This window comes from Cryptomeria japonica, chromosome 4, assembly GCF_030272615.1.
Source record: "Cryptomeria japonica chromosome 4, Sugi_1.0, whole genome shotgun sequence".
Taxonomy (NCBI): domain Eukaryota; kingdom Viridiplantae; phylum Streptophyta; class Pinopsida; order Cupressales; family Cupressaceae; genus Cryptomeria; species Cryptomeria japonica.
The window spans coordinates 141,972,578-141,994,312 of record NC_081408.1 but is presented as its reverse complement, the minus strand read 5'-3'; the positions used below and the strand labels follow the sequence as shown (position 1 = coordinate 141,994,312).

The 21,735-nt window shown below is 35.4% G+C and overlaps 1 protein-coding gene across 1 annotated transcript; it reads left to right on the top strand.

Moving 5' to 3' along the window:
- The first annotated feature begins 5,143 nt into the window (after positions 1-5,143).
- Positions 5,144-6,389, top strand: LOC131074079 (peroxidase 5-like). The gene is made up of 4 exons (XM_058010621.2): positions 5,144-5,350; positions 5,444-5,635; positions 5,712-5,877; positions 5,977-6,389. Exons 1-4 carry the CDS (start codon positions 5,144-5,146, stop codon positions 6,387-6,389), a joined length of 978 nt encoding a protein of 325 aa, XP_057866604.2.
- Positions 6,390-21,735: the final 15,346 nt, after the last annotated feature.

The window sequence follows — 21,735 nt, the reverse complement described above, 5'->3', positions numbered from 1 at the left end:
AATTGCACCATGTAAATTTTAACAAAATTGTTTTAATTAGAAAGGTTTATAGTCTAGCTAACAAAGGAAATCAAGGAAAGGACAACTCAAAGAAGAAGAAATGGCAATCAAAGTCTAAGGACAAAGCACCATCTTCTCCACACCAAGGGGATTCATCCTCTTCCAAGAAGGACAATTCACCAAAGAAGGAGAGACCTACTTGTGCCTATTGTAAAAGGGTTGGTCATGAGGAACGTCGTTGCCATTCTAAGAAGATTGATGAGCTCAAACACATCCTCAAAAAGCACAACATTGATTTGCCTAATTCCTACAAGAAAGAAGATTCATCACCTTCTACTTCCTCACACTCAAAGGGGAAAGGGAAAGCATTCATGGCTTCTACAAGTGGGAAGACTCACTCTTTTGGGACAAGAAAAGGAAAATCTCTTTGTGCTACTACAAGTCATGATTCAGGGAGATGGCTTCTAGATTTAGGGGCTTCTCATCATATAGCATCTTCGCAGTCTATGTTCTCTTCATTTTAACCTAGCATCATGCCACAGATTTTGATGGGAAATCATACATACATGGATGTGAATGGGAAATGAACTATTGCCATTGGGGATAATTCCTTCAATGATGTGTTGTGTGTACCTCATTTGACAAACAATCTCCTTTCCATTTATGAAAGCACACATGGGACAACAAATAGAATTGTGGAGTTCACACCTGAGTCATTTTTCATTAGAGACTTGGAGACTAGAGCTATCATTGCGACTCGGGTGGTCGATCATGCATCTCGGTTATATTCCTTTTCAAATTTTGTTGATGAGGATGATTTCACATATAATGATTCTTCACATGATGATTCTAACATATGACCCCGTTCTTGAGCCTTGCATTTCACCTCCTCCTATTGATATAATGTCACCTATTGCACTTGATGATACAGATAGTGTGACAGTTTTGCCTTCTTATGATTCAGTGCAACAGGATATATCTTGTCTTCTAGCTTCAGTTTCATGGGATCAGTACTTGACAGACATTGCAGGTTTGTTTGTGGAATCCTACATTCCAGATTTGGGAGACATCATTGATGACATTCATCTTCTCTTTGATGAAGATGATCCTTCTTCAATTGTTGTGAGGGAGCACTCTGATCCTCTTCTTCATTCTCTACATGATCATTCTTTCGAGGTTGATATGATTGTGGATACTTATGTATAATAGTTGGAGGAGGTCTCTTTATCCCTAGAGGAGACATGTGATTCTTTGGGACTTATTCTACACTCCTCTCCACTAGATCTTGGAGTGCCTTTTTCAGCAGTGTAGAGCAGTTCACCACCTTTCGAGGGGGTAACCTTCAGCATGACATGGGGACACTTGAGAAATTTTCAGAGACTTCATTCATCATGATTTTTTTTCCTAAATCTTCCCTTCATGATTGGGGAGAACTCATGTATACACCTTTGATTATGTTTCTTCCCAAGAGGAGGAATGTTGTTCGACGTTCGTGGAGCAGTTTCTTCATTCATTCTTGAGCTTCTACCATTGGTGCAGATTCTACATTGAGGGGGGACTACCTAGCTTCTCTTCTTCTCAAATATGAGGGGGACACTTTTTCCTCACATGGGGTTTTGTTCCTCTCCCACTTCTATGAGAGTTCTCTTGTATAGTTTTCATCTCTCTTTTGGGGGAGGGTTTATTCTCATTGGGTTTTTCTCTCTTTCCCTGCTTTATGAGAGATTTCATTGCATTGGTTTGCATGCATTTGCATTTGTACATGGGTACCTAATATGGCCTTGTAGTCGGGACCCATCTTGCATTGCTTAGTTGCATTGTAGACTTAAGTGCATTCTCCTAAGTTGCTCTTAAGGGGGGGTATTGGTGTAATTAATCATTCATGTTGGATATTATTACACCTTTCTTAAATTTACTTAGGATAATGCATTTCATAGTAGTCTGGGTATGAGACACTTGGGTGTTTGTGCCACATTTGGATAGTGTGTTGTAGGAGATTTCAACCTTTTATGGTGTGATCTTGTTACTACACTATCATATCCACTTATTGTGGAGTGATAATTCCACCTTCGGTGGGTGATCCACCTCATGTGGAATATTTAATTATTTCTCCTACCTATCACACCTATTTTCTACCCAACCTTATTTCTTATTGAGCCACATGTCATGTTTGTGTGCACACATATCCATATAGTCTTGCCTATATAAGCAGGCTCATATTCATTGTATGTAACAACGATTGATGGTTTATCTATTGATGAGAATATAGTTTATTCTTGTCCTATATTTTATCTCTCTATTTTGTACTTTTCATTGAGCTCTTGATCTTGGAAAAATCTCACAATTATCATATAAATAAAGTATATTATTAATTATGAGATTTTTTTTTTAAAATAGTTATTTATTTTTAGGAAAATTGATCTAACTTACATTGTGATGCTGTTTTCGAAACAAGTATGTTTAAGTCAATTTGTTTGATGAATAGTTGCCTCAAGAAGGATATCTCTTTACATGATTTAGATACGTTTTTCTAAAGATATCCATTATAGTTACATTTGTAATTTGAATAAATTTAAACAACATTATTTTTATTATTGACACATATGTTTGAGTAATAATAGTGTAGTAAATTTAGAGAAAGGATATTATACAAATATGCTAGATAATCATCATCTAAATTCTGAGAGTGATCCAACAATAGTGTGACTCACTTTTTAGATTTCTTGAGTGTGGCTCACTTTTTAGATTTCTTGCAATCCCATCGACAACTTGTTGAGGTTAGTTATGCTTCCACTTTGTTGCATGCAAGTAGTCAAGGATACAATCAAATTAGGACACCGAATGTTTGCCTAACTTACCACTCTTGTCATGAACCAAAATTGAACCAGCCATCAAATAAAACATAGAAGACCAACTCAAAGATTTGGTAGCATCAAAAAAATTATTTCTCCCCCTCGAATATCTTGAGTGAAGCATCAACTCCCAAACATGCACCAACCACAACAAAAGATCTAAATTTTTAACATCTTGTTCGATAAATGTTATGAAAAAACATCATCTCTTTATTGCAGAGTCACTATTTTTTACGTTTCTTCATCACTCTTCACACAATATCCTTCATCTTCTTACATTAATTATATCATGTATAAAGTTTTCTTACATTAAGAAGATGAAGGATAGTTTTCTTACTATCCTTCACTCTTCAAATCACCACCTTTGGAAGCCATGAGAGCACATTAACATCAATGTCTTCCAATCACCTCAATTCTAAATAACATTCATTCCATGTTGTCACAAGCATGCAAAATTAAATTCATTCAAATTTATTTAATTATTTAATAATGGAAGATTATATATGTATATTTATATATTTAATTAGAAGATTACATAAAAAATATATATAGAAAGAATTTTATTTATAGATTTATATAGAATATAAAGATTCTTATATTATATTAATATGAAATATTACAATGTAATTTTAAATTATTTAAGATTTTTTGCTTTATACATTTTATTGATTTACAAGAATCTTTTAATTTTATCAATGTTTTTTCATGTAACTGTCTTTTATAATAAATAATATTATACTCTAATACATATTATATAAAAATATAATTCTATTTTCTTTATTTCATTTAAGTTTAATTTTACTTTCAAGCAGATTTTTATATACATTTTTAATCCGATCCACAATTCTATGAATGTATAGTTCTGTAAAAGTTTATATATTTATTATTTATTTTAAATTTATTTTAATAATATTTGTTAAATAACTATTTTATAATTTAAGACTAATATGTGAAGTAGGGAAACATGAAATATTTAACATCACCATTCGGTGTGATTTTGATGCTATATAATAAGGTTATTTTGTAAATGAATAAGACATTCAATATAAGTCAACATGACAAAGAAATGTTCATCACTTAATGTCTAACAATATCGTCCTTGAACTCTACAACTTACTTAAGAATTTCCTTCTTTTTATTGACATAACCAATAATATTCATATTCAATTTAAGCATTTTATGCTTGATTAACACACAATTCAATTTAAGTCGAATGTTAATTTTATTCTTTTTATTTATAATGAACATTTAAAATTGTCTACACAATGTATGGCTAATCAATTAAAAAAGTGTATAAAATTATCAATAAAACATTAGCTGTGAGATACCACACAAAAAAGATATCCGATTTTATATACTAATAACTATATAAAAGTAACTAATAATTTATAGGTTAAGAACATGAAGAAAAAATTTAATATCTTTACGATTGATATTTTGTTTTCTAAATTTCAACTATATAAAGTTTTTTAAGATCATACTCAATCATTTCACTCTTAGACTTACGTACTAAATGAAACCGGTTTCCTATGGATCATTTGTTTTCCGGTTTCGTCAGTGAGAGGGGTCTAATGACGTATTAACAAAAGAGCTCACCTCGATCTTTGTGCGTTGTCTCGACAAATATTCTTTTCCTCCTAATCCATTTGGAAATGGTAAGATTCGATCAACTTAAGAAATGCTCTGTTATTTTACTAAGGGTTCGTATCATTCAGAAATAATAAAATTCTAAAATGTTTATAATTATTGTAATATATCTCAACCGTTTGCAGGAAAAGCATTCTATCAATTTCAGAAATCTTGATTTTATTTTTTTGTATATATATATATATATAATATATGGTAAAGTTGATAAATACATTGAAATCCTAAAGCAAGTTGCAAATGGAAGAGCTGCATAAGGTAAGGGATAAGACAGTTCCTCGTCATGTTAAGTTGTATTGCCAAATTCAATTAGAACGTGAGGGCATTAATGTCAGATCTTAGTTGAGAGTAAGTAGTTCAGTCTACGCTGGCCACGGGAATGTTTTTGTACTCATATGATGGAATCTGAAATAGTTATTCTGTTCAATCATTTATTAGCCTTCCATGTAATGATAGTGGGGTTGGGTAGATTTAAATATTCAGAAGATAGAAGATAGAAACAAAAGAGTTGTGGCTTGTAATGAAAATCAAATTCCGAATGTTGGCTTTAAATACACCATGCTTCTCTCTTTAAGAACGGAGCCTGAAGCGTTTTCCATTACTCTCTTCTCTCAAAGTATATAGTTCCCACATATTTTGAAATGAAAATGGAAATCTCTGTGGTCTGTATTCTTTTGGTTCTATCAATTTCATCTGCTATTGTTAATGGGGCTGGCCTAAAAATAGGTTATTACCGTCATACATGCCCCCAAGCGGAGAAAATTGTTAGTCAAACTGTGGCAAATGCTGTTAAAGCGAATCCGGGTGTAGCAGCTGCTCTCATAAGGATGCATTTCCATGATTGTTTTGTAAGAGTAAGTGTTCTAATCACCTTGAAGTTTATCTTTCAATACTCTAATGGATAAAATCATTTGTTACTCACAACCCTAATGGATTATGAATTGCAGGGTTGCGACGGATCAATCCTCATTGATTCCACATCAGGGAATTCAGCAGAGAAGGATTCGCCGGCAAACAATCCAAGCCTTTCTGGCTACGACATTATTGATGCTGCAAAATCTAGAATAGAGGCCAAATGCCCAGGAGTGGTTTCTTGTGCCGACATAGTGGCATTGGCTGCAAGAGATAGTGCTCAACAAGTAAGTTTTATTAGATTAAGCTATGTTGGAAGCATCAAAGGATTTGGCTAACTATATGATATGAATGCATATGCAGGCAGGTGGATTATATTGGGCTGTTGAAGGAGGACGAAGAGATGGAAGAGTATCACTCGCGTCAGACATCCCTGGGAATCTTCCTCCTCCCTCATTTGATGTTAACCAGTTGACACAACTCTTTGCTTCGAAACAATTGTCACAGGACGAAATGGTAACTCTCTCAGGTAAACAACCTGTATTCATATTTGGATTAATGCTTGATTTGATCTGTTAAATAACTTGCAGATCCAATCTAATATGAAATACTATTATTGTCTACGCAGGTGCCCATTCAATTGGGGTTTCTCATTGTTCCTCATTCACTGCAGATCGTCTGTACAACTTCAGCGGCAGGGGTGTTCAGGATCCATCCATGGATCCTCGCTATGCTCTTCAGCTGAAGGCCAAATGCCCCGCTTCATCTTATTCCTCTAGCGTTGTTGTTCCACTGGATCCTCTGAGTCCCACTAATTTGGATGTGAAATACTACGTAGATTTGCAGGTCAAGCGTGGATTGCTCAAGTCCGATCAGACGTTGATGACCAACGATGCAACCTCCAGACTGGTGAAGATTAACGCCAAGTATCCCACAATTTGGAGGAAAAAATTCGGAAGGGCTATGGTAAAGATGGGTTCAATTGACGTTTTAACAGGATCGCAAGGGGAGATAAGGAAACAGTGCCGTGTCCCCAACTAGCGATCTCTTCTGCTACCCTGAAAATAATATCGTTTTCATGGCCGTATTGAATTACTGTTTTCATTGCTCTCTAAAAACCCAATAAGGAGAGGCTGTTATTTGCGAATGCGTAACTCTTCCATCCATGATTCCCACCAGCTGTGGTTAAAATTATGTCGGATCACTGATTGAGCACCCAGAATGCTAGTTATTTTGGGAGAAAGTTGAATAAAAAGATTGCTGCTTTTATCAAAAATAAAATCCGTTTTGTTTTAGTTTTTCTTTTTCTTTTAAAAAATATTATCTTCATTAAATGTAATAGAAATTTTATTTTGTTATTTTAAAATTAAAAAAACATTGTTTTTACTAAAATAGAATAGATTTTGTTTTAGCTTTTGTTTTTGTTTTTATTGATGATTTTTTTTCCATTTCTTTTGACTATAATACACCTCTGTATATAATAAATAAAATTATTTATCTTTCACTTCAACTTTGATAGTTATTCACATTTGAATCTTTAAATCTTTAAATATAATTATAAACTAGTGTCACGTAGTGGCGAGCACATTGTAATAAAAATATTTATTCTAATTTTTAATTATTATAATTTTAAATTGTAATAAAAAATATTTGTTTCAATTTTGAATCATTATAATTTTGAATCATTGTTAATTTAAAATTATATTAGACTAATCATATTTATGTAATAATAACTACAACTCTTATTTAAAAATAATAAAATAAAGTAGCAATTACACTTTGGTGTGCAATGGGTATGTTGAAGAGGTGTGGAAGGTCAATTGGGGAAAATTTGGTCTATTTTTTTGATATATTTGTGTAGTTCATGAGGTCAATTTGTGGTGATGATGTTGTTTGTCCAACAAAGGACTTAATTGTGTTGGTATTCTGGATATGTTGATATGGTTTTGTCATTGATGTCAACACTTGTCAACACTTGTCAACACTTATCAGCACTGGGAGATCTTTGGTTATGTTCACTGGCATGATCAGTGACTTATGCACAATCACTGGTATCTGGTTCACCGGCAGGTTATATTGTTCACCGACACTTGGAATGACTTGGAGATTACTTGGTTATGTCGAAGAGATTGTTTGGACACTTTGTTTTGGTGATTTATTCATTAGTATAATCAGGTTTGCATATTTGTTGTTACCGGCAAATAGGTCTAGGTTATGGACCGGCAAGCATATCTAATCCAGATCAGCACGACACGTCATGAAGATGATTTATTATTATTGTAAATGCATCAAGATGACATCATGCATCACATATTGATTCATTTGTAATTGATTTTATTGTAAAATCTTTTAGTGACCCGACCTACACATTTGGTCTTAGGTTATGGTATAAATGTAAGATCTCATTTATGAGATTGAGATAGCATAGCCAAAAAAAGGTTTATAAGGTTGTAATATTCGGTATATACGAATATAAGTAGAGCTATACACACAGACATCATTCAAGATTGAAGGAAGGTTTTAAAAAGGCAAATCAAAGCTTAACTGGTACTAAATCCAGCATATGAAGATGTTATTTTGAGTAGTACATTATCATTGGATTTAACCATCCAATTGTAGTCAGTGTGACTCCCATTTTGTGATTGATCAATGAGCTCTAGGCAGTTGGCCTTTATGCATGTCCAGACTCCATATTGTACACACATACTATCTACAGTAGTATCATCTGATTGTGGGTAGGGTTTCCCACCGTGGTTTTTCCCTTAACAGGGTTTCCACGTACAAATAATTGTGTTATGTGTTGTGTATGTTATTTGTCTTTTTGTTTCATTCATTAAACTTTACCGGTACTACAATTAACTGTTAAACTATCTACCGACATTAAGCATTAAGTTTGGTCAACTTATTTTTGGTTTGTATTTATTGGACAACTGATTCACCCCCCCCCCCCCCTCCTCTCAGTTGCCTCCGGCACCTAACAAATTGAGAGGTGATAGCTTAAAATCAACTATGCATCCACTTACAAGGACTTAATCATAATTGAAATGAAACCTTTGAGCTGAGAAGATAATCAAGTTTTATTAAAAACAAGCTCATGTTATGTTTTCTATAGGGTGAGTGTGCAAGAGAGGTTGAGATAAGGCTAGAAAGAGGTATATATAGAGGGGTAAGAGTGAGAGAGAGATGGGTAAAGAGATATATATAGAGATAGATATATAGATAGAGAAGAAGATGGAGATATAAATGAAGTCAAAGATAGAGATGGAGAATGGGGAGAGGAAAATTTATATATGGAGAGAGATACAAAAGAGACAAAGAGAGGGGAGAGAAATATATAGATATGGAAGAGAGAAATAAATAGTTGGAAAGAGATGAAGATATACAAAGATAAATATATAGATGGGAAGTGATATATAGTTAGAGGGAGAGATATAGTGGTAGAGGGAGATAGAAATAGAGGGATATATGAAAGAAGTGATAGGAAGGAATGAATATAAAAGGAAATGAGATAAGTATATAAAGGTCCAAAAAGAGGGAGAATGAGAGATAGATGCATGGATAGGAGGAGGCATGTCTAGAGATTAAGCATAGAGGTACAGATGAAGATAGAGAAAAAGAGGAGGGAAAAAAAGATGGAGCAAGGGAGAGGGGGGGATAAAGATAGAAAAAGAAGAGATAGGGAGAGAGACACAAAGAGGAAGAGATTGAGAGAGATATATATAAAGGAAGAGGGAGACATGATATATATGTGTGTGTGTGTGTGTACACACACACACACACACACACACACACACACACACACACATATATATATATATTTCTGTGTGTATATATATACATGTATATATATGTATACATACATACATACTTGGGTGTGAGTAAAGGAGATATAGAGATAAATATAAAGAGGGAGAAAGTTATACAAATAGATGGAGATGGGGGAGAGGGAAAGAGATGATATAGAAGTCAAGAGATATAAAAAGAGAGAACAAGAGAGGGAGAAAGAGGGAGAGATAGATAGAGTGGGAAGGATAGAAGGGGAAAAGAGAGAGATATAGGGAGAGGTGAGGAGACATAGATAAGGGAGACATATGGAGATGGAGATAATAATCAAATGACATGCTAACATCAGCCTAACTCCCCAAGGACATCTTATCCTTAAATTATTGGCATGAAATGAGTAATCAAAAATTAGTTGTTCCTTTTTGTTCTCTCATTCTAAATATTTAATTTAGGTGTTAAGTTGAAATTTATCTTATTATGTAGATTAGAATAAAATTCAAATATTATTATATATACATGTAATAAAACTAGGCATTAGATAGCTAAAGCACTCCCCTCCTACAGGGGCCTCGAGGGGCTTAGCCATCATTTGGGACTCTAGATACATCTCATTTACACCTTTAGAGATTAAGCAAAATTTGTTTGGAGGAGAAGTAGTTAGTTATAAAAATAACCTAAGATTCAAATTGATTAACGTTTATGGTCCTCTCCAAAATAGGGATAATGCAAGGGTGCGGGAGGAACTGGAGTCTTTCCTCAGAATTTTCCCAAATGATGTATGCATCATTGGGGGTGATTTCAATGCTATCACTAAGGTAGAAGATAAAAGAGGAGGTAGCAACATACTCCCTCCAGCGGCTGTAGATTTCAATCATTGGATGAATGGGAACTCCTTGTTGGAAATCCAGACGGTAGATAACTCCTTCACTTGGAATAACAGAAGGCTTGGTTTCTATAACATTGCTGAGAAACTAGATAGGTTCTTTATCCATGGTGGGCTTTTGGATCTTAACTTTACCTTGACTGCAGAACTCCTCCCTTTAGCAGGATCTGACCGTTTCCCACTCCAACTAACCTTATTATTTGTTTGCTCCCCTAAAAAATGTCCCTTCAAATTTGAGAGCATGTGGTTTAGAGATGATAACTTTTTAAACTTAATTGAGAACTGGTTGAGAAGCTCTGTTTTCTCTAGTTCAAAGATGTTTATTATCACAAGCAAGTTAAAGCTTATCAAAAGGAAGCTCTTAGAATGGAACAAGACTAATTTTGGAAATATTTTTCGATAAAAAACTCCTAATAGAAAATGATCTTAAGAATGTTAACATTGAGGTTCTTGAGAAAGGGATGGATGAGCATCTCTTCCTCAAAGAAAAGGCTCTACTCTCTGAATATGAAAAGATACTCTCAAATGAAAAGATCTTTTGGAAACAAAAATCGAGGGAGACTTGGTTGAGTGATGGTGACCGAAATACCAAGTTCTTCCACAATAGCACTAAGCAGAGGAGATGGGTTGATCGAATTTCAAAAATTAAGAACTGTCAGGGTTCCATCCTGTCTGAACCAGATGATGTTGCCTCCAAGGCAGCAAGGTTTTTTAATAAAATCTTAAACAATATTGAAGGCTCCAACCTCATAGGCCAACTCAATATTATCAAGAATCTTCCAAAACTTATTAGCAATGACCACAACAAAATACTGTCAAAAAAATTCTCTGAGGAGGAGGTTAAATCTGTCCTTATGAAGATGAATCTCGACAAGGCCCCGGGACCGGATGGCTTCCCCACTAGCTTTTTCCAAAAATGTTAAGGTTTTATGGGGACAAAGATCATAGATGCCTTAGAAGGTATTAGGAACTCTAGTAAGATTCTCAAAGAAATCAACAATACCTTCTTATCTCTCATCCCCAAAAAAGAGAATCTTGAAAGCTTTAATGACTTTAGACCAGTAGCCCTCTGCAACACTATCCAAACTCTTAACGAAAACCCTAGCAGCCAGACTCCAGAATCTTCTCCCCATTATCGTTAGTGAAGAACAAATTGGCTTCGTAGCAGATAGATCAATCTATGATGGGGTTATTATAGCCCAAGAGGCCATTCATTTGGTCCAGCTCAATAGAGCACCAAGTATGCTAGTCAAATTAGACATTAGCAAAGCTTACAAAAAAGTTGATTGGCGCTTCCTATGCAAATGCTTGGAGGCCTTTGGATTTTCCAAATCTCGGATCAACCTAATCTTTGAATGTATTTGCACCCCCAAATTCTCGGTCTTGGTTAATGGCTCCCCAGAAGATTTCTTTAGCAGCTCAAGAGGGCTTAGGCAAGGAGATTCTATGTCCCCCTTCCTCTTTATCATCATGGCTGAAGCCCTAGGTAGATCCATCTCTAAGGCCAAAGAGGAAGGTGGGATCCAAGGAATCCCCATTACCAGTGGCCTTCCTCCCTTTACGCACCAGCAATTTGTCGATGACACGATGCTTTTTGGGCAAGGAAGTGTAAAGGAAGCGAGAGCCTTCAAAGGAATCCTTAATTCCTATATGCTAACCTCAGGTCAAGAGGTGAATCTGGCCAAGTCTGCAGTTTTTATGTTCAACATATACCCCTCCTTAGGAAAAGTGATCAGCAATCTCCTGGAGATTAGTGAAGGAACTCTTCCTTGCAAATACCTAGGCATTCCCCTTGACAAGAGTAGAAGACCCTCAAAATTATGGGACAACCTGGTGGATAAAATAAAGTCTAGGATTAACACATGGAAAGGAAAATGGCTCTCATCTATAGGTAGAGCAACCTTGGTTAGATCGATCTTGTCAGCCATGCCCATTTACTAACTCTCATGTCATTATTTATCTTCTTCTAAACTTGCAGAACTCAATAAGCATCTCAAGACTTTCTTTCGGCAAGGTGCTAATGACAATCGTAAAATATCACTCATATCCTGGGACAAGATATGAAAACCTAAAGAAGAAGGAGGTGTTACCATTAAAAATCTTTGTGATTAGGGCAAAGCCTTGGGCGCCAAGTTGGTCTGGAGGATGTTCAGAACCCCCCACATCAAATGGTCTCACTTGCTGCACCAAAAATACCTTAATGGACGGAATCCTATCCAAATCTTTAGAGAAACCAACCCTCCCAGAGGGTCTTGCCTGTGGAATTTTATGTTAGACTGCAAGATGATTATCTCTGACAAACTTACTTGGAACCTAGGGTCTGGGGATAAAGCTCTTTTCTAGTCGGATTCCTGGGGTGGATATAAGGCTATTGATAATATCCATGACTTTGGTACTACTTGTATCCTTCTTGAATCTCATAGAGGACCCCTGTTAAACAAATTTATCTCCCCCTTAGAAGATGGGGCTGGTTGGCAGTGGATCGAGAAGGAAGATGAGGATACCCCGATAAGGGATAAATAAAAACTTATGGCAATTCTCAAATCAAGGAATATTGCCTTAGGTCATAATGAGGACAAGCTCGTCTGGGATGGCTCCCTAAGAGGAGAATACAACTACAAGGATGGGTACTCTCTCATCTCCAAATTGTTTATAAGACCTATGACTGAGCTTCATTTGAAACTTTGTTGTGATAAATACCATCTGCCTAAGGCAGGTATCTTCTCCTGGCTTGCAGTTCAGAACAAGCTCTTAACTGTGGACAATTTTAGAAGAATGGGGTATGAGGGTCCTAGTAGATGTCCACTTTGTGAGGTAGACGAGGAAGACACTAATCATATCCTCCTTAACTGCCCCTTTGCTCACAAATGTTGGATCTGGTTCACCAGCAAACTTGAATGGTCTGTAGCCTTCCCCCACACCATCTTTGGAATGCTCAAGGTCTCTTTGAAGGTTTATGGACAACTCTTCCTTCTTCCATAATGTGGGAAGTTTGGAAGGAGAGAAATAGACGTCTCTTTAAGAATGAAAACCTAGATGCTCCTAGAATCATTAACAGGATAGAGTCAGCTATCACTGAGCTCATGAACAACCAACTATCATCGGGCACATTGAAGAATTCCTCTATAACTTATTGGGATGAAAAAATTAAAAAATGATGGGAAGGATTATCATTTCCTCCATTTTTAGGAGTTGGTCCTATTGCAAGTCTTCCATCAAGGGATGCATGCAGATGGAAGCCCCTAGGCGAAGGTTGGATGAAGCTAAACTTTGATGGGGCATCCCATGGCAACCCAGGGAAAGCAGGGATAAGATGTGTTGTTCATAATTTCGAAGGAAAGGAACTAGCAACCCTTGCCTCTCTGGCTAGCATCAACACCAACAATTGGGTGGAACTTATGGCCCTGGTGGAGGGTTTGCATTTATGCAGGAAACTAGGAGTTAAGAACTTGGTAATTGAAGGAGATTCAGCTATAATTATCAATGCTCTGAGGAAAGGTAGTATGCCTAATTGGAGACTAAATACTTTGCTATCAAAAGCTCTTGACCTATGCAGAGATTTTGATAGGTTCACAATCAATCACATTTATAGGGAGGGCAATAAAAGAGTGGATGAGCTGGCCAACTTGGGTGTCGATGGCATCAATCTCCTATCTATGCCACCTTAAGGCAAACCCATTTTTTGTTTTCGTGTCCTAAGTTGTCATCAACATTTTCCTCCTTTCACCCCCTTATGTTTCTCTTGCCAAGACTTTGTTTTAACCCCCTTATTTATTCCTCTTCCTACCCCCTATATTTTTGTATAGATACTCAGACAAACATTCAGTTTAAATATTGGCTTCTCAACATCAACCGTTAACTAACACTTTTGTTTTGAATATCACTTCCATCACGTATTTCCTTCACTCATCGATACACTATTTCAGGTCGCTAGGGCTATCTCCTCACTGCTTCCTGTCTGATATCCATCGGGTTTTGTGTTGATGAAACCTTGGGCTTCGGTGACCTCCTTTATTTTTCAACCGAAATACTTCTTCCATCGATACCAATGCCCCATCGATGAACGGATCTATTGTCTCACTAAATACTTCTTCCACCAATAAAGCAGTTTCAGTGAAACAACGCTTGTTGGAGACATGCCTTTTAGCCTCCTCGAAACCTTTTTCCTCATTGATATCTTTTATAGATGAAATTGTCTTTTGTCTATTCGACCTTAGTCTTTTGATGTGAACGTTTCTTTCGGTGAGTCCCTTTGCACGAATGGTATTATCTCCTCAAAAACCTTTTCTCATTGATGAAATCCATCTACACTTTCGATGGAATTACTATCTCCGATGAGTGCTTTTTGAAGCTCATCAGTGTTTCCTTTCTGTCGATAAGCTTTTTATATCTATGAGACATCGTTGGGTCTCATGTCAAAGAAACCTTGGGCTTCGGTATTTCCTTTATCCTTCCATCGAAATACTTTCTCTATCAACATCACTACACTTCATCGATAAATGGTTCTATTATTTCATCGAGGCCATCTTTCTTTTGATGATTTGCTTCACTATCATCTTCCATGGATAAGCTCATTAGTAATCTTCCTCGATAAAGTTGCATCGGTAAAACCACACACATCGGTAACATACTTTTTAGCTTCCTCAAAACTCATATTCTTATCGATATCTATTATCGATGTAGCCCCCATCTATTTGATTGCAATCATTCTTTCAATAAGATCACTTCTTTTGGTAAGCTTCCTTCATATTGCGCGGATGGTATTATTTCCCCGAAAGCCTTTTCCCGTCGATGAAAACCATCTTTGCTTTCTTCGATATCCTCTTTGGTTGGTATCAATACTTTTGATGAGCCCCTCTTAGGTTCATCGGTATTCCCTTTCCTTTTCTACCCTCTTTATATCGATGAAACTCTCTTATGTTTCATCGACCTTTTATCTTTCGATGAAAATGCTGCTGTCGGCCAATAACTCTAGTATCTCTTAGACATCCTTCTTTTCCCAAATAGTCCTATAGATGAAACCTTCCCCAGTTTCTTCGATTTCATCATTTCAGGAGAACTATCTTCTTTGTTGTATTCATTACATATCCTACAGATACTGAAGTTTCTTCGATAGCCCTGCTTCATTGATGGAACCTCCTTTGGTTTCACCAATATACCTTCTATCGATGAAAATAATGCTTTCGATAAGTCCCTTTTGAAGTTCATCGAGGCCCAAGTCTATTCAATAAATCATCTTATCGATGAAACATCGATAGGTTTCTTCGATTCCCTTTTTATATCGACAAGACATGCTGGGTCTTATGTCGAAGAAACCCTGGGCTTCGGTAACTTCCTTTATCCTTCCATCGAAACACTTTTTCTATCGACATCACTTCACTCCGTCGATGAATAGGTCTATTGTTTCATCGAAGCCATCTGTTTTTTGTTGATTTGCATCACTATCATCTTTCATCGATGAGCTCATTAGTAATCTTCCTCGATAAAGTTGCATCAGTAAAACCACTCATCGGTAACATATCTTTTAGCCTCCTCAAAATTCATATTCTTCTCGATATCTTTTTGTTTGACCATTATCACTCTTTCGATGAGAACACTTCTTTCAGTAAGTTCCCTTCATGTTGAGCCGATGGCATTATTTCCTCGAAATCCTTCCCATCAATGAAAACCGTCTCTGCTTTCTTTGATATCCTCTTTTGGTGGAATCTATGCTTTCGATGAGTCCCTCTTAGGTTCATCAGTGTCCCCTTTCCTTCGATCCCCTTTTCATATCAATGAAACTCTCTTATGTTTTATCAACCTTTTATCTTTCGATGAAACTGTCTCTGTCGGCCAATAACTTTAGTATCTCTTCGACACCCTTCTTCTCTTGAATTGTCCTATCGATGAAACCTTCCCCAGTATCTTCAATCTCATCTTTTCAGAAGATCTATCTTCTTCAGTGAATTCATTAAATGTCCTATCGACACTGCAGTTTCTTCGGTAGCCTTGCTTCATCGACGGAACCTCCTTAGGTTTCTTTGATAACCTTATATCGATGAAAAATAATGCTTGCGATTAACCCCTTTGAATTTAATCGACGCCCAAGTCTATCTGATAAATCATCTTATCGATGAAACATCAATAGGTTTCTTCGATTCAATAGGTGTACCATTTCGGTAAAATTAAAGCCCTCATTGTTTGAATGTGTTGGCCTTTAGGAACTGAGAAAATCACCTATTACCCCCAAGTTCCCTGCCATATACTCATTTGATACTTGCTGCTGAGCTTTCTATAAACCTCTATTACCCTTAGCTGGACTCAGGTATGACAGAAGTCCCATTTACCCCCTTTTGTTATTGTATCTTGGAAATCATCAATTTTTAGGGATAGCATCCAGGTACATCAGCAAAAGGTGCTAAACAGGTGATGCATAACTATGGATGATCACTTATCAGAATGGAAATTATCTAGATACTCTATTTAATGAGGTGAAGAATTAAGAAACATCAGAGAAGAATGTCAAATCTCATTGGAACACTTCATGTGACTAACAATCTGGACAAGTGTTTTGAAAACTAACCATGCAGGAGGTGCACGGCCATCTTGATCAATTGATAGGATGTAAGTTGCTTAAATGACAAAAGACTACATGCAATCAAGGCTCAAACTCTTAAACAATACAAGGAGAATAGTGACAATTGAAAAATAGGAATATGGGCCTGTAAGGGAAAGAAAATATCTTCCCACTTGCTCACCCTAGTCTGGGGTGTTTTTGTATTATTCTGAATCTATGCTTATTGTAATTAGATATAGAAACTATCTGGACTACGGTCCTGGGCAAGGCCAGAGGTTTTCTCGCCTCCACTCTTTCCTACCGGCACCCACACGAGTGGGGTGATGTAAAAACTTAATTTTGATTAATAAATGTTTTTTGGCTACGGCCTCTTACCGATCAAAAAAAAAAAAAATTCAAATATTATTATTCTATAATAATAAATTTTTAATAAGACAATGTATAAATTTTAATATTTTTAATTATTATTTATAATTCCATAAAAAAAATACAAATAATTAAAATGCAATTTTAACTTAATAAAATAATTAATCCTTAAAAGAAGAAGTGGAAGAATTAAAATAAATGATAAAAAATAAAATATCTAATAAAAGAGGATAATATTAAAAGATATTCTAATCAAAAGAAAATAGTATTAAAAGAAAGATTTTAATTTAAAATATAAATATTTTATCATTATTAAAATATTAATAAGACAAATAATCATAGGTTAAATTAATTATAATAATTTTTAATTATCATAAAAAGATATAAATAATTAAAATAGTTTTAAACTTGACGAAAAAAGAAAAAGAAAAGAAGAAGAAAAATTAGATTTAAGTAAAGCCAATTCATTCTCTTTCAATATTTTTTATTTTATTATTTTAGAAACTTAAAAATGACAGAACATTCTAATAAAAGAAATAATAATAAGAGATATTTTGACTAAAAGTAGATAATAAGAAAATATAAAAAATTTAATGCATATATTTTTCTAATAAAAAATATTAAAATGCATATTTTTATGCAGAAGGCATTCTTATATGCATTGAACCACCTACTTATTGAAATCAATGGTTCAAAATTAAGGAGAAGAGTACAAGACTATCACTGAACCATTGATTTCAATAAGTAGTTGGTTCACTTCATTAGGGAATGGTATTGGCATAATGATTATAATATAATACACATTTTATAATGAAAAAATATATTTTTCTTAAAATTATAAGCCTAATTTTATTTTAAAAAAATTCTATAAATATAATCGTAACAATAAAATTTAATTATTAATTTGTAATGTAATATTATATTATTTTTTATATTTATGTAATATTAATTATAATTGGTTTTAATAAACTAACTATTAATAGTTATAAAAGTGAAAATAAACATTTTTCAAATAGCTTAATGAAAAATATTTAAATTTATGATTAAAAGATTAAATTATTTTGTATATATTAAAATGATTAAAAAATTAATGATTTTCAAAAAGTATTAAAAAACAGAATGATTTCACAAAAATATACAAAATATAATGATAAGAATACATATAATAATTATATTTATTTTTTTAATATAAATATTTGTATTTAATTTAATTTAAAATAAATCAAGTACTTATAATTGGTTTTATTATCTATATAAAAAATAATTATTAAAATTTATTTGTCTATTTAGAAAAAATATTTAATTTATAATATTATAAATAATTAAAAACTAAAAAAAATTAAAATAGACATTTCAGTTTTTAAAATAGAAAGAAATCCAAAAAAGGCCTAAAAATCTATTATTCCTAAAAAAAATCTCCTATAACACCAATTTTTTTAAACCAATCATAATGTAGATAAATAATTTGTATAATATCTTAATTTTTTTTATATATATTAAATATCGAGAGACCAAAATAAGGAGAGTTTATACAAAAACAAGCATGGGAGGCAAAGCCTCAGCCATCAACCAGAGAGATTATCCGACTGAACATAGACATCCTCCTACCAAAATAAAAGTTACAAGAGAAAGTATATACAGTGATCCATAAACATCAACTAAAGAGCTACTAAACACCTATTATAGAATCTCATCATGATTTTCCAACCATGTTGTCCATCCTTGTGGGCCTTCCATCCACACCACCTTCTTCTGCTCTAGGACCTGGGTAAACATCTCGAACTTATCAAAGTAGGAACCTCTGTTGTCCCTGAGTTTCTTGATCAACTTCTTTAGAGCCTCATCGAATGCAGTCTGGTTCTCTGCAATTCTAGCCCATTCAAAGCCATCCTTCATCTCATATATGAACATGGTTGATCGGCCATCCCTGAGGAAATGCAGCAGCTTCTCCCTCTCAACATTCATCAAAAAGAATACCTACACAACAATTTTATAACATGTGAGTTTCTTAAAAAACCCAATAAGAGTCCTATCAGTACCTTGGAATTTTTCCTCATTTCTAAGTTTCCAAATAAACCAAAGTATGAAAGAAGAAAGAATTTGCCAGAACAGGTTAGCATCTTTCTTGAGGCCATGAATGAATCTAGTAATAATATCAAGAGTAAAAACATATTCAGTAATAGAGATTCCAAACATCAGCCAGACCTCTCTGGCAAAAATGCAATCAAAAAAGATGTGCTGCATAGTCTCAGGCTTCCTACATACAGAGCATAGGTCGAAGGTAGCAAAGTTATTCCTAATAGGCAGTCTATGCAACATTAGTTGCCACCTGAAGCATTTGATTTTAGGGGGGATGGAGGACTTCCATAGTTTCTCAAACGTTTTCTGCCAAGTAGAGGTATTAAGGTCAACATACCAGAGGAGTTAACATGATCTATCACTGTGGTATCATGAGTGAGCTGTTTGTAAATAGATTTGGCTTTGACCTTGGAGAGGAGGGAGCCGTCCTTCCATCAGAATGAGAGGTATCTATGAGTATCTACATCAGTGTTCCTAGGAAGATCTAGACAAGCATAGACATCCTTGGGTAAAAGAAAGGGGTAAGAGGAGGCCAAACTTATTGCTAAGATCCTCCCAGCTGATGAGATTATCATGTTCCAAGATGTCCATGAGATATTTAATGCCCTTATTATACCAACACCTAGCAGAGCATCCTTGGGTAAAAGAAAGGGGTTTAGAGTTATGGTAGAGGTTCCACCATATTGACCTTTCCCCACACAAGGTGTTATTATAGTCAATATTAGAGGTGGTAAAAAGTTTACACACATGCTCCCAGGATTTCCAGATGGACTTAAACACCCGAGTTCCTTGAACAAACACAGATAATCCGCTTGCTACCAGATTTGGCAGACTTGGGGATGCCATTTTCTATGTTATTTGTGAAAAGAATCTTCCAAGGTTCTTGTCCTTCCAAGGCATGAAATATCCACTTGGTAGCTAGAGAAATTCCTTTCATTCTGAGATCCTTAAGTCCCAGCCCACTAAGTTTCTTATCTATGTGGAACTAGATCCATTTGACTGTGTGGGCCTTTCTTTTACCCTAACCCTCAGACCATAGGAAGTGCCTGATATATTTTTGGATCTCATAAATTTGGTAGTTGTTGAACATCCAGATAGAGGAGTAGTATAAACTATAGGAGGAGAGGATTTTCTGGTAGACTTGGATCCTACCAGCCAAGGATAGAACCCTATTGTCCCATTTGTTAATTTTTTTGTCAATCTTTTCTTTGACCCTAATCCACATGTCTTTGAGAGAGGGAGAGACAAGAAAAGGGATACCGAGGTATTTGAATATTTTATTGGGTCCTCCCCATGAGTATCCAAACTATTAAAGCCAGTCCAGGGGTTCCTCTTTCCACCCAAGCAGAATAGATTTGGAATTGGAGATATGAACACCAGAGGCTCTACCAAAGGTTGCAAGTTTTTTGTTGAGGGAGTCAATCTTATGCCTAGAGAGCTCTAGGAAGAGCGTGGTGTCATCAACAAACTATATATTGAGCAATTCAAATTCATTCGCCATCTTAATGCCATGAACTTTAGGGGATAGGGTATCATCTCTTAGGAGGTAAAAGAGGGCATTTGAGGTAATGACAAATAGAGCAGGGGCAAGGGGGCAGCCCTGTCTAATGGATCTAGAAAGAGGAATAGGCTAGGAGAGTGACCCATTAACTTCAACCAGGGTGGAGGCATATTTGAGGAGAATTTGAACATATTTACAAAACTCGCTAGGGAAACCAAAGGCTCTGAGAATCATGAGGATGAAGTCCCATTCCACCCTGTCATAGGCTTTCTCAAAGTCCACAAGGAATATGACAGTATCTTGATTTGAGGTCTTGGCCCATTCCATAGATTCCTAGCTAGTGACAAGGTTCTCCAAGATATACCTATGTTTAATGAATCCTGCTTGGGTAGAGCAGATGAACTTGGGAAGGATTTTCTCAAGGCGAGAGGCTAGGGCTTTGGCCAAGATTTTATAGGAAACGTTAAGGAAGATAATTGGCCTTCAGTTTTTTATGAGGGCTTTGTCCCCATCTTTTGGGATAAGTTTAACAATGCCCCTATTGATGGACTCCCCAAGGGTGCCATTATCAAATGCTTCGGTGTATATGTCATATAAGTCTTTGATGACCCACTCAATATTGGTTTTGTAAAACTCAACAGGAAGTCCATCGGGACCTGGGGCCTTATCATCCTTGAGGGCTTTAATGGCATCAACAATTTCTATCGTAGAGATTTTGGTCTTGAGAGGGAGAGCTTCATTCTCAGAGATTCTTATTGGGATAATGTTACTGCACCTATTTCTAGCATCTTTTGAGGCTTCACTATCCTCTGAGGTAAAGAGGTTCTTATAAAACATTTCAAAAGCATCTTTGATCTCTTCGATGTTCAGGAGTTCCTTATCCTCAACTATGATTCTGTCAATTTTTTCTCTATTTTGTTTTTGTTTGAGGATATTGAAGAAGACTTTAGAGCCTTTGTCTCCGAATTTGAGCCAATGCTTACGGGCTCTGATGAAGGCACCCCTGATTTTGACCTATTGATGTTTCCTAAGAATGTTTCTAGCCTGAGAGACCCATTCCGCTAGGACAAAGGAGGAAGGATGTAGTTGTATTTCATGCTCCAAGGAGTGGAGCCGATTAGTCAAAGTTTTTTCCACAAACCTGAGATCCTTGGCTTGCTTCTGGGAAATAGTTTGGAATATTTTCTACCAAGAGGAGATGTTTCTGTTCCATCTGAGG

Bases quoted from the DNA above. Each gene is read 5' to 3' on its own strand.
- LOC131074079 (XM_058010621.2), top strand. From the start codon at position 5,144: ATGGAAATCTCTGTGGTCTGTATTCTTTTGGTTCTATCAATTTCATCT. The intron at 5,351-5,443 runs GTAAGTGTTCTA...TATGAATTGCAG, and splicing joins TCCATGATTGTTTTGTAAGA to GGTTGCGACGGATCAATCCT. The intron at 5,878-5,976 runs GTAAACAACCTG...TTGTCTACGCAG, and splicing joins CGAAATGGTAACTCTCTCAG to GTGCCCATTCAATTGGGGTT.